Raw genomic sequence first — 13,939 nt, 5'->3', positions numbered from 1 at the left:
CCAGAGCCCAGAGGAGAGAACGCTCTAGGTGGGGGTCCTGTGAGTCGGGCCGGGACAGGGCTTGTCGCCATACCATAGCACCAGAACCTCCAGGAATCCCATCAAGGTCACCATGGCTCGTCCTCCCCCCACCCCCACAGGAGCTCACTGCTGCAACTAGAGACTGTGTGTATTCAAGAATAAAGCCGATGAACCAGAGGCTTCTGGGCTGGCTAAGTAACTCGTCTCCAAAGATCCAAACACCTTGTTAGCCTTCCCTAGCCCCCTCTCCCCCAGGCCTCTGCTGCCATGACCGAGGACAACAAAATCAAGAGGACAAGTAGGAAAAAACCATCAGGACATAAAAACAAGCTGAATCTGCTAGCGAGGAGGGACAATCAAAACCGACTGAGCAAAGCAAATAGACACATGTGAAAATGGCCCTAACCCCATGTCCTACTAGCAGAACATGAGATAAGCAGACCACTGAAGGCAATGACAGGGCCTAAAAGGGAGCAAAAAGCAGCCCCTCTCCCCGTGTTATTCTGAACCCCCTACTCACCTGCATAATTAAACTCATGACAGACCAAAAATAGTAAGGGTTTTTTGGGACAATCTTATAAAGTGCCATTCCAGCCTGAAAGAGAAAAAGACAGTCTTTAACTCTGGAAACTTCCTGGACCCAATGAAAGCATTCAATGATCTCTGTACTATCATGATAAAAGGATCAGCAATATAAGCCCTGGCCTGCCCAGACCTCAAGTTAAAGCCCAGCTGGCCTGAGAATGGCAGCCATCTCTCCCGAGGCAACCACCAAGCCCTGGCTTCGGGACTGGCCTAAACAAACACTCTTTATCTGAGACATCACACGGCTATGCATCCAAAAGAAACTAACTCCAAAGAAATAACACATACTAGGTTCTCATGTCAAAATGGAAAGGGAATGGCCTGGAGCATCCAAGGGAAGGGCAAGAAGACACAGGTGTCCCAAGATATCACAGCTATTCCCGGGCCACTCCCACTGCATGATATCCCCTGTGCCAACCGCACTGGTGTGGAGGACCAAGGGCAAGGTCCCCTGAGACAAAGTTCTTACTCTCTTCAGTAGGCCTGGGGGAGTCAGGGGTACTAACAGCAGGCTGGAAGACAAAGCCAACAGAGACAAGAAACAGGCCAGCTACACGTGGCCCTGACCAGGTCACACTTTCTGAGTTCACCTGCTGATTTTAACAATGACAGGTCATGGGCCACAGTTTCCACTGTGAATGTGGTCTGCCAGGGGGATCCCAAAGAGCCCATGTAACTGCTGGCCCACCTTGTGCCAAGATGATTTCCATTTAACATGATCCCAAAGCCCAACGTGAACATCAGAACGAGCGAGCATGTGAATGGGGAGCTGCCACAAGAAAGCCTAGAGCCAGGCAGCCTTGCATTTCTCAAATGGTCCCTGCAGACTCCCAACACTGTATTTATGGTAAAAGGGAGTCATGTGCCATCACAGAAGAAACACTGGACCAAAAGAAAGTGCTATATAGTTAAAGGGCATGAGAATGATGTTCCACAATCACCTAAGCAGCAAAGACAGTCCTCAGAAAAGCAAATCCATTTAAATGACAAAAAGGAAAGGCAGGCCAGCAACTCAAGATAAAGTGCACCTGAACGCTTTTCTAGGTGAATCTCTCTGGCATGAAGCTTATTTTTCAGGTGTGCCGGGATTGAGACTGTCTTAATATAGCAGGCATCTACCCGAGGCCTTCACTTTTAAAAAATACATAAAAATCAAGGGGGAAACACGTCAGAGCCATTTTCATTTCTAGGCATCGCTGACCTAATTTGAAAACGCTGAGACATGCTGTAATCCACGCCAGCTTACCCAAGGCCCACTAGATGCTTTCAGGACAAATTCTTTCCATCATTACTGTACATTATATGGCCGTCATGTATTTGTGGTACCACTAGCTCCTCCAAATCAGACTGTGAACTCTCAGAGGACAGAGCTTTGCCCCAGAGATCTGGTCATATCTCAAAGAAATGTTTTACATACAGCAGGTGTTTAAGAAATGCTTGATTCAATAACAAATTTGGGGAAAAAAAACCCAGAAGCATTTCCTTCTGAACTAAAGAGCTTTTGCAAACAAAGTAAGTGAGAGCAGTTGGGCCCACTGGATAGGACGGATGGATGAATGAATACATGAGCCTTTATTAAGCTATTACTTACAATGTCTCAAGAGGGGGAATACAGACAGCTGAAGGGAGCTAGCCCCTGCTCTCAGGGAGATCACACTGAGTGGGGGAAGAAAACACATGGGGCAAGAGTTTGACTGGCAAGTTTGGCTGGCAAGGCCCAGGCCTCCTCTGGTCGCCTTGCCATGTCAGAACCATAAGAAGGACCACCAGCCAAGGGAAGGGAGGATGGTCAGAACGGCTGAGGGGAGGCTCAGGGGTGGGGAAGAGAGTGGTCCAGGTGGCTACCAGCTTTGGCTGGGGGACCTCTAGGCCTGTAGTGATCTATTGGGGAGGGGGATGGGAATCCAGCTTGGCACTAGCTCTGGTTGGGGCTGTCTAGATACTGCAGGACAGGAGGTAGGGCCTGAGGTGGCCTGGAAGGGGGAGGGGGAGGCTGGAAGGCCTGGGCTCAAATCCTCCCACAGATACTAGCCATGTTACTGAGGATAAGTCACTTATCCTCTCTGGGCCTCAGTTTCCCATCTGTGAAAAGGGAATAATAGCACCAAAGTTACAGGGTTGTGAGGATCCAACGTAAATAAAGTACTTTGTAAATCTCAAGGCTTAACAAATACCAACCACCATTAGTGTTAACAAAACAGCCGCACAGGCCACGTAGCTGCTCAGGCAGGCCTGCCCCAGGATCTCCGCCCTTCCCCGTGCCTCATGAAGCAGCTGCGCCAGACAAAGCGTCTCCCCTGACCAGGCGGGTGGAAGCCCCCCGGCCGCCTGGCGGCCCCTGCGGCCAGGTACCTGCTGCATCTTCTTGTACTCCCCAATGCGAGCATAGGCCATGAAGAGGTGAGAGTGGTACTCCTCGCTGTTGGGGACCTTCTTCACAGCAGCCTCGTACAGCTTGGTGACCAGTTCCGCTGTGACAGAAACAGGCAAGATGTTTCAGTTCACTCAGTCAACAAGCATCTATCAGGGGCTTACAACAGGGCAGGCACTGTGCTGGGCCCTGGGGACACAAGGACCAGAAAACCCATCCTGCCCTCAGGGAGCTTAAGTTCTACTACAGAGAGAAGGACATGGCACTTCCACAGAGAATTAAATTTGAAATGCGGACAACAGCATTTCCAAAGAGTGGGTGCTGCCAGCTGAGGGCGCTGGGAGGCGAAAGTGGCATTTGAGCTGAGCTCTCAAAGAAATTAGGGCCTGATTCTGCATGAATGGAGAGAAGGGGATGGACAGGAGCTCTGACGTGCAGGTGGACTGGACACATGGGGGAAGGCCGCTACCGTGAGGGCCTGGGGGATGGAAGAGAGAAGGCAATGAGCTCTGTCTGGTCATGGAGCCCAAGATGGCCAACTCCCTGCCCCTGTGTGACCACACACAGCCGGCCCCTAACCAATGAACCCTGAGGAATGGTGGTCACAGGCCCAGTGACTTCTCGCTCCCCTGAAGAGGAGCCAATGCTTTGCTTCAAAGTACTTGGAATAGCAAACGAAATGGGGAGAAGGCTGGTGGACAGAGTGAGAAGGAAGCCTGCAACCCATAGTGGACCCAGAGTTCTGCGAGCCCCCACCAGTGCCCTGAGCTGTTGCTCTCAGGGCTCCACCAACTGGGAGGACTAAGCGGAGCCAGGACCGCCCTGCCCATCTCCCCCCTTCCAGGTCCTCATTCCTCTCCTCTGCCCAGCCCCCACACCAGCTGCCAGTGCCCACCTCTCCTCCGGACATCTAAATGACAAGGGATACCACAAGCAGACAAGACCCACAACGTCTAAAGGTTCCTCTCCACTTTTAAAAGAGACATGATGTTATTAAAAACAAAGTGAAACAAGAGACCCACGTCTGTGCATTTCCCGATAGAGGATGGTCAGTGCTTGAAGTGAGTTGTCATCAGTGGGCTCAAGGGCGGCGACTTCTCGCGCCAGGGCAAAGGCATCATCCTGCTTCCCGGTCCTCTGCAACCCAATTGCTTTTAATACCTATGGAAGAGGGAAAGAGCCAGCTGCTAGAAAGGCAACAAAAAAGACTCAGAAGGAAATGAGTCTGTCCCAAAGCAGATGGTAGCAGATTTTCAGTTTTCAGTGAATCTGACCTGCTACCCCTTCTCTCACTGGATATGCCTGAGGACCACAGAGGATCTCACAGCAGGGCAGCCGGCCATGTACAGAGAAAGGAAAAAGGAGCCTTCTGGTTTCGAGCAGAAGGTGGCATTTGAACTGAGTTTTAAACAGATTTAGGGATTGAATCCTCATAAATGGAGAGAAGGGCATGGACTCAATATATAACGTGGAAGTGGAAAAGACAAGCCCTTATGGAGATGAATGCTTAAAAGCATTTGTGGCATTTCATTTTTAAGCCAATACAGTCTGGAAAAAAGGAGAATACACCCTTAGGTTAATCAGCAAATGACCGTAGAGTGGCTGGAAGACCACATGTGAGCAGTAGGAAGGGGGTGTGTGCGCCACCAAATGGACTCACCTTAGCACAGTGAAGATCTTTGTGTTTTTTCAGCAGCTTGTCGGCTTGCTGAATTGCCATTTTATTATTGCCATTATCAAGATAATCTACGAAAATGGAAAGAAAACAAGACAGTCAGAGAGGAGCACTGCCTCACATGGGAAGGGGATGGACGGCCAGGACAGCGGAGGCTGCTAGCAAAGGCCGCACAGCCCCAGTGAGCTAGCTTCTGGAATGGATTCCTGTCCATATATGTGCTGGATCTGATGGCCACATAAGCCCCTGCCAACCCTGAGAGTCTGCTAGAGGAGAACTAGAAACATAATTGACTGAATGAATGAATGAGAATGAAGATGAAACATTTCCAAATAAGAAGCAGATCCTACCTACAGTTGCCACATCTAACTACACACGTATGACTGGGCACAGGATGCAGGATCCTCACCAGGACCTGGGCTGATCACCAAGGTCCCCTCCTGCATCAGCCCAGAATGAAAGAAAGATCCTGGCCACTCTACAATACCCATCCTGTGATGGGGGAGCTCCGTCACTCAGATCGCCGGAATCTAGAGGCAGCCTTCCAATCCCATTTCAGACAAAAGGAGTCACTTCTCCCCATGACCATTTTATCAGGACACTGATACAGAAAGGCAGGGTAGCCCAGTGGGAAAATTGCTGGCTCTGAAGTCAGAGGCCCGCATGACCGCAGGCAAGTCTTCTTCCCCCGCCCCCCCCTCCCCTTAGGCTCTAGACCTACATCTATGCTCCTAGGCAGCCAGTCTGGGTCTGAGCTCTACCTCCCCCACCAGCTGCTTCCCTTCTTTCCTGGGAGCAGGGCTGGTAAGGTGCTGTGAGGCAGGAAGCAGAAGGTCACATTGTCACAGTGAGACTATGTCCCACCAAGGGCAGATGTGTTTGTAAACAGAGGGCTCCAGGGCAGTAACAACACAAGACCAGGGTGCTGCCCCGAGGAATTACAGAAGGTTAGTCTTAAGAGCCCACACTAACCGATCAATGGACATTCTGCAAGGACACTATAAAGAAAGTACAACACATTTTGCTGGCTGCAAAAAAATCAGCACTTACACCTAGAAAGATACAATCAAGCAGACAGAATCACAGCCAAAGCTCCCCACCCCCTACAACCGCAAACCCCAGCAACCTGCCGCTCCCCAAAAAAACTGCATCACAAGTGCAGGCCCGCGCACCCAAAGGCCGGTCCAAATCTCCTCGACAGAATAACCCATAAAAACTTAAGGACAAAGTCTGGAGTAGACGTCACCATAGTGAAGGCACAAAGCCGTCTAACTCTGTGGAACGAAAAGCTCTCCAAAGCAGACTTAGAGAAACAAATAAAAACCATGTGGCCATAAGACAAAGCATGTGCATGGTCCAAAGTGCTGCTGAATTGTCCTTCTGAGGACGGACTTAAATCCGTATTTTTACTCAACTCCAAAAGGCAGTCATTTCCCCCTCTGCCAGTCTAGTGAACACTGAGCCCTGAGTAGGAGGGTGGTAACTTCCGCATGGACCAGAAGATAGAGGAAAGGAAAGCTGATGACAGGGCGGCCTGGCACTCCCCAGGTCTGCCCCTGACAACACGCTGGCTGGGCATCTGGGCTCATCCCACCGCCCTGGCAACCTAGGGCTTCAACTGAGGCACAGACTTCAGGACTCAATCAGGGGTTCCCAAGAAATCACAGGCCAGAGCAAGCTCCTGCAGAGATGGAGCGCGGAAGCCTGCAAAGCCCTTCTCAGCCCTGTGACAGAGGATGGCACCTTGAGGCTCTGAGGCTCCAGCAAGGCCAATGGCCTGAGTTTCTGGTGTTAGAGGTGAGATGTGAAGCCAGCTCTCCTGATGCCCAACATCCAGTGGTCTTCCCACTCTGCCATCGTGAACAGATCTGCCCCTGGGAATAAATAACCTGACAAATATCTCAGGTCAAGAGTTTAAAGCCAGTCTCCAGGGTGGCTGTTTGCCTACCAGCATGGGACCACCAAACCGGCTGGATGAACGGTGTCCTGGATCACCAAAGGCTAGACGCTCCTTTAACTCTAGGCATGCTCCAGGTCAGCCCCTGATAAGCACACTCAGCTTTGTCATGAGTTCACTGAGGAGATGGACAGGCTAGTTCCCTTCTGCCTAAGACCAGGGATGATCCTAGAGCAGTGATGCCATCGCCTCCCCAAAGTATATGTGGTGACTCTCAAGAGGGTAACCCTCTCCCTTCCAGTCGGGTACCAACAGGCTGAGCAAACTTTGGGCAAATCTGTGCTACATCTGCAATTCCATCTTCCCACACTGACAAGGGGGTCCATAATTTGAACCTCAGTTAGGTCTAGTCTGCAGTCAGAGATGACCAAGGCCAAATGAGGCTTCTTGTGCCTGGTCTACCCCAAGTCCGATGCCCTTGGTCCTAAAGATGCCCCAAAGTGATGGAGAAAAGCAGAGTCACCTCTTAGTATTAGGACTCCTAGGAATCTGGTGCCTGGACAAGGCGCATGAAAACACGCACGCACAGACATGCACACACGCATCTGGAGTTTAATGCTTTCTCATACAAAGGGCATAACCTAGTGACAGAACAAGCTAGTACGAGGTTTTTATGTTAGTCAGTCCCTACAGGGCTGGCCTCCATACTTCTTTTCCTAGTTGCCAGGTGCCTTTCTGTACAAGCTCTGGGCCAAGGCAAAGACACATCAGCACTCCTGTCCAACACTTAGTCCATCACTATCTGTCCTGCTATTGAGTTCACAACAGGTTTCCAGAAAAGCTTTCCTGGCCAAGTTTCTGACTCACCTTTGCGTCCTTAGCTGGAGAGATGGAATCGGATTCTGAATGAGGAGGAGCCATCAATCTCCACGGTTCTCCTAACTCTGCTGCACATGAGCCCCTTAGGCCAAGTCAGAGGAGAAGGAATGGTATCAGGACATTACTTCCCAAGGCTTGAACCCTCAGAGGGTGGGGAAAGGGACCAGCAGACCAGTGAGAGGAAGGTGTGCGACAGACATCAAGGCCGAAGAGTTGAGGCCTGGGCTTGAAGCCATAGAGAGCTGGGTGCAAGTCCTCCCTAGGCTGCTGGGCATGGCCTTGGAGTCAGGAGGATGACACTTAATAGGCGTGTGGCCCTGAGCTCTCTGAGCCTCAGTTTCCCTAGCTGCAGAACTGCTTCACAGGACAGCACGGGACTCCAAGGAGACTCCTAAAGTGGGCTTCAAGAACCCTGCCAAGGGGCTCCGGGGAATAGTCAGCAAATGGCGCCAAAATCCCAGGACAAATTCCAAAAGCAGTAGTGTGAGCAGTAAAAACATGTGGCAACTGGAGGTGAAATGGGGGAGAAGCATTAGGGAATACCCCAAAAATCTTAACGAGACGGCTGGGGGAAGAATTCCTGCCAACTAAAGCCGAATGAATGAGGTTTGGATACGAAACCCTTTCTTACTGAGCTAGAAAAAGTCAGCAAAGATGAGCCGCCAGGAGGAGGAGTTCAGTGAAAACGCAGAAGCGATTTCCAATCGATGAAGGTGGGGGCTTCCGGGGTCCCTTGGAAGACTGCTTCCCACTCTTGCTAGACCTTCTCCCAGGGCTTTCCTCCCGCTATCCCAACTTCTCTCTGGGAGTCGGGATTCTTAGCTCACCTCTCAATCCAAGCCTGAGCGGGACACCGGGGTACTTGGCTCTCTTTAAAGACAGGGGGACAAGAAGCACAAGCAAGGCTCTCATTTCTGTGCCTGTTCTGCCAATCACGCAGCAGCTTCGGGGCACGAACAAAGGCACTATCGAATAAGCGAGTTTTCTTCATGAACCACGGCTCCATTCTGGTTTCTATGTGCATGTGCCCTGTCCCTTTCCTTGTGAGCAGAGGGCTTGGGAAGGTTTCCTGAGGAGCGAAAAAGCCCCGCACCTTCAGGTCTCTAGAAATGGCAGCTAAGATTCCAGCCTGCTGTTGGGGCTGACACCAGAGCCTGGCTGGGACGGGGATCTGAAAGCACTGCCTTCGCAAGCCCAGCGGGCCACAAGCCAGAGGCTGCATGAGGACTGAGGCCGTCCCTGGTGCTCAGAGGGGCATCTCCATGGGCAGCAGACAGTCATGCACACAAGCATGATGCAGAGCACTAACTAGGGTGAGGCCACTGGGACTTGGCCCAGGGAAGGGAAATTTAGAGGATGCCCACAGTGTCTTCCTGGAGCAGGCTTCAGCCACTGCCCAGCTCTGTTCAACAGGAAAGCCTCTTTCCTCCTTCAGCAGCCTAGAAATCTCAATGTGTCTACTAAGAAGGTCAGCCCCCCCCCCTGCCAAAAGTGCCCCCCCAGCTCTTCCTGCAGGGGCCAGTCACTGGCCCCACCCCCTGGGATGGCCAGTCCATCGGCACAAAGGCCTCGAGCCCTCCCCCACCAAGGGCAGCCAGCCCCCAGGTGGCAAGACAGCCTCATGGCATTCCAAGGCCTGCGTCTAGTCCCTAGCCCAGGTGAGCCCCAACTCTAGAACTGTAATTATCACTCTGGCCAGGCCGCCCACATGGCACTTAGCCTAGTTCTCTCTAAGCTTCATCTCCATTAGAAGAAGCATGAATGTCAAGTCTCAAATCTGTATCTAAGACAGACTGAAAAAGAAAGTCCTCCTAGGGACACAAACCTAACTCTCTCCTCCCATTACAATTACCCTCCCCAGGAAGGCTGCTCCACCCCCCAGCCCAGGTGAGCCTTCTGCCTGCCTACCCCACGGTGTTGCTGCCTTCACCGGCCCCTCTCCAAACCAGCCCGGACATAGTCACAAAGCTCCCACGGGGCCCTCTCTCCGCGTTGGCCAGCCCACCTTCCCAGGTTCACTGGACACCATGCTCCTCCACACCCTCTGCTGGTCAGTCCCAATCACCCCATCCCCCATATTGGTGTCTTTGCACCCTCCCCTAATTCTTCCACACCCCCAAAGCCTGGGAGAACCTCCAGCTTCCTTCAAGGCCATTCAAAACACTGCTTTTCCATACGGCCTCTCCTGATCCCCTGTTATCTGGGCATTACTGCCCACCACCCTGCTGTGGATTTATTGTGTGTACACACATGTGTATGTGTATATATATGCACACACACATTTATATGAACAGCAGAATGGATGCTCCTGGAGGGCAGGGGTCACTTCATATTCTGTCTCTGCATTCCTAGCAGTGCTGGGACACAGTTGGAGCTTAATAAATGCTTGCTTAATGAATGTATCTCTAGGTAGAAAATAAGGATCTAATTATTGCTGGTTCTTCATTCTCTTAAAAAAAAATTTCAAAAATACATTTTGAGAGTGGAAATGTTATCTGAGGGAATTCAAAGATAGAGATTTTATGAAAGGCCAAATGCTTTTAAAAGAGAACAAAAAACATGGGCCAAAGACCTTTTTCATGAAAAAGCTGGCCACCATCCAAGCCTAAAGCTCCAGGGCCCCTTCGGGAGGGGGTCTGAACTGGGGGAGAACTTCAGGCAGGGCCGTGAGCTAAGCATCTCACATTCTCCCAAACCTTGGGGGGCTTGTACTCCAGAGGGGAAGGAGAGTAAGCACCTGGGTTGGCCTCTGGCCAGGCCCTGGAGGGAAACATTAAAACCACCACAAAGCTATGAAGGAGGCTTGCTGGGCAGATCTAAGCCTGGCCACAGCAGGACCAGCTTCAGGGCCACCCCCCTCCCCCAGGGAGGCCGTGCAAGCATCTAAGACAACCCAAATCCCAAGGCTTCTGTAAGGATACCTTCCTCTGCTTTACTTTCTAATAAAAGCTATTACCTAGTCATTCCCTTTTATGCAGAAGTTGCGTTTTAACTTTTTTTTATTTCTTAGCATTAAAATCAAGCCCTTCTCATCAAACACTCTGGTAGTGAAGCTGTACCATGTCCCACCAACCCACACAGGAGTAAAAATCTGCTGAGAACAGAAGGAACTTGCAATTCCCTTATTCCAATCATTTCGCTAAAGGAGGCCATTGGAACAGGGTTTCTAATAAGCTGGGTGTGTGGAGGCTTTCAGAAACCCAAACTCCAAACCCAAAGCTTGCTCATCGTGCATCTGCCACAGCCCATGGTGAATGAAGCAAGATGCTTTGTGAAATACCTTGAGTGATCCCATGATCCACAGAAAAAACACCCAAAATCCAAGTACTCGGACTGGAATTTCAGCTCCACACCTGCCAGCTCAAACCAACTCTAACTCTGCCACCGACAGGCAGCTCCCAGTTCCCACCGCAGTACACGGTGAATCACGACTGTCTCATGGGATGGTCCTTGGCTGACAGTCCACAGCCAAGACCTGCCAGAGGCTGGCATCACCTTCAGGCAGCCTCCAGGGGCACCTCCATGCCATGCTGGCACCAGAAGATGGGCTCTGGGGGGAGAAATTGCAAGGTTTTAAAATATCTATTTATGAATCCAAAGGTCCCCAATTTGGTCATTAAGAACCATCTTTTTTTAAAAAAATCCTCTTTTAAGAAGTATACAGGGAGACCACAGTATGCTGTAACACCGTGGTCTCTACCAATAAGCACCAAAAAACAATGACCAAGCAGCGCAACGTAAGCGTGACTGCACATGTAAGGAAGGCTAAGATGCAGGGGCCTTTGGGCAGATACACATAGTGCTTCACTGTTTTTCTGAATTACAAGGGACAATGTCACTGGGGGGAAGGAAGACCATGAAGGATGACTCCAACCTCACCCAGCATCTCCTCGCTCTGGAAAGCCGGAGGGAGAGCTCTCCCAGGCTCAGTCTCCCAGCAGCCCCATGGCTCGCTCGGGGTGATAAGAAAGTGCTTGGCTACCCATAAAGCGAGACAATGTCCACTACAGCCTCACTCCATCACAAAGCAAAGGGAAGGCAAGCCTGGCCCTGGGCTCCAGCTGCTCACCTAGAAAGTGGGGATACACGCTCTAGCTCCCAACTTCCAGCGTCCCTGCCAGCTTCAAAAGGAGGCAAACTGGCCAAGTCACATAAAGGCCGGCTACCGAGGCCTCTCAGCTGTACAGCATGTGAAGGCAGGGAGCGGCGGCCCCTCCTTCCAGGATAAGCCCAGTCCTCAATTTGCAACACCAACCACAACAAACACAGGCCAAAACTCTGCCCTTGAGCTTCTGCCGCTTCCACAAAGCACACATTCACCGGGCCGGCGCCCAAAGGCTGCCCAGGGAGGCCTCTATTCCATCTCCCTAAGGCAGAGCACAGCCTCAGGGGCCCCAAGGGGCAGAGCTGTGAGCCCCTCTGCAGAGGGGTAGCCCCCAGAGTCACCAGGCAGCCCCGGGTCTCCTTCTCAGAAGGAGCTGCCCACCGTGTAAAGAGCTCGTCACCCCGCCCCAGGACGCCGGCGGGAGGAGAAACTGAGGCTCACAAGGTGGAGGCGCACCTCGGCCTTGGGGCGGAGTCAGCCGCCTCTTGGGGATCCCACAGGGCAGACCAAAGTCCAGCTGGGCTGGGGCACAGCCAGGAGCCACTTTACAACCGGGGTCCCGAGCCCCGGGGGGTCCCCTGCAGGGTGCGCTTTCCCGAGGTCACAGCCAGGGCACTGACAGCGCGTGGGGGCCCCAGGACCCTGGCTCTGGCTCAGGGCAGGAGAGAGCCCCACGTGGGAGCGCAGGCGCGCGCGGCCTCCTCCCCCCATCGCGGACACGCGGGTGCTGCAGCCCAAGCATGCTGGAGTGCATTCACCCGGCCCCGGGCCCGGACGGACCAGGGGGTCCCCTTGAGTCACTCCCGCTGAAGCCCCGGACCTGGCACCCCTTCCCTTCTCCCTCTGGTCTCAGTTTCCCTGGTAGTTACAGAGAAGGATGTGGGGCCCCGGGCCCCTCCGGCTCTGCGCCCCCTCCACACTGAAGCACCTGCACGGCAGGGGGCCAGCCCGGCCCCAACGTTTGCACTCCCAGCCCCCGCCTCCCAGCGGCCTCAGTTTCCCTATCTGTAAAAGTTCTCAGGTCTCTTCCGGAACTTAGAGCGCGGGCGGCCCCAGCCCAGTCCCTGCCCCCCTTCTCCGGGCCTCAGTTTCCCCACCTGGGTCGAGGGGGGAGGGGAACGCCCGCCAAGGTCCCTTCGGTGACCTCGGAAGCCCGGCGGCCCGGGTTCGAGTCTCGGCGCGACCGCCCTCGGGGCCTCACTTTCCCCTCCCGGGGGAAAGGGACCAGGCCTCCCCGGCCGAGGACGGCCCAGGTGCCAGGCTGGGCGCGCTCCCGCGGGGCTCCCGACGGGCCGGGGGCCGAGGCCGGACCGGGCCGGGTCGGCGGCCACGCGAGGCCCGGGGCTGAGGCGCGGCCTAGCGGCCCGCACTCTGGCCGGCCGCCGGGCCCCGGCCCCCGGCCGCCCCCCGGCCCCTAGGGCGCGCTGGGCTCCGGCCCGCAGCTCTCGGGGCCGGCGCCCGACAGGGGCCACTCACCGTAGATGGGCCGGAGGCGCCGGTCGTTAGGGTCCTGCACATGGCCCCGCGTCGCCATGATGACAAGCGCAGAGCCGCAGTGCGCACGCGCAGCGCCGGCCCCCGGGACGGGGCCGTTAAAGGGCCAGCGCCGCGCTCTTGCTCCGCCCGCGATCGCGATAGGAAGGCGCGATAGGGGCGCGCGCGACGCAAGAGGGGGGTGTGCTCCTCCGGCCAATGGAAGCCCGCCCACGGCGCCCTGTCGCGGAGAGCAGCTCCAGCTGAAGCCTATATATATATATATATAGCCTGTCGCGAGGCTCCCCCGCCCGCGCTCGGTCCGGGGAGTTTGGAGAAAGCGCCCCACCTCTGAGGTGACACGTGGGGAAACTGAGGCCCAGAGGGGTGCAAGGTTCACAGGTGAGATTCGAACCCAGGTCTTAGCGTCCTAGAGCCAGAGCTGGACCCCGAGACCCAGCTGGGCTGCTTGAATTGCAAGGTCCCATAAGCAGTGAGGGTCAGGGGTGAGATTCGAACCCGGGTCACAGCCCTGAATCTGGAAGAAGGTTCAGAAACCTTCCAGTCCAGCCCCCTCGTTTTACAGAGGGGGAAACGGAGGCCGGGGGATTGCCACGTGAGTAGCCCGAGGTCACACATCGGAGGTGAGCCTCTGGGGCAGAGAAGAGCTGGAGCAGAGGCCGACTAATCGTACAGATGGCAAATGACTTTCCCAAGGTCATACGGGACTGCACATCAGGTGCGAGATTTCAATCCAGGTCCTTTCGTTCCAAGGTATAAGACCTACTCCTAATCTAGCCCAACTGACTTTTTTGCACAGTCCATCAATTGACATGTATTAAGCACCTACTATGTGCCAGCCCCTCCACTGTGTGCTAAACTCTGAGAAAATAGGAAAAGGCAGAAGACAGTCTGGCCTACTGTGTGCCAGCC

At 53.7% G+C, this 13,939-nt stretch overlaps 1 protein-coding gene across 1 annotated transcript in view; it reads right to left on the bottom strand.

The window, feature by feature from the left end:
- Window positions 1-13,148, bottom strand: part of NAA25 (N-alpha-acetyltransferase 25, NatB auxiliary subunit) — a 45,603-nt gene extending 32,455 nt beyond the window's left edge. Inside the window, exons 1-5 of the mRNA XM_069081732.1 lie at window positions 13,010-13,148; window positions 4,638-4,723; window positions 4,000-4,138; window positions 2,959-3,077; window positions 542-616 (exon numbers count right to left, since the gene is read on the bottom strand). Of these exons, the coding sequence (XP_068937833.1) occupies window positions 542-616; window positions 2,959-3,077; window positions 4,000-4,138; window positions 4,638-4,723; window positions 13,010-13,067 (477 nt within the window). The 5' untranslated portion in view covers window positions 13,068-13,148. The remainder of the gene's footprint in view (window positions 1-541; window positions 617-2,958; window positions 3,078-3,999; window positions 4,139-4,637; window positions 4,724-13,009) is intronic.
- Window positions 13,149-13,939: the final 791 nt, after the last annotated feature.

Source organism: Petaurus breviceps, unplaced genomic scaffold, assembly GCF_028583685.1.
Source record: "Petaurus breviceps papuanus isolate PSGF00001 unplaced genomic scaffold, PetGlider_PUasm1.0 99, whole genome shotgun sequence".
NCBI classification, from domain to species: domain Eukaryota; kingdom Metazoa; phylum Chordata; class Mammalia; order Diprotodontia; family Petauridae; genus Petaurus; species Petaurus breviceps.
Note: the sequence above shows the minus strand (reverse complement) of the source record. Positions and strands in the feature narration are given on the sequence as shown.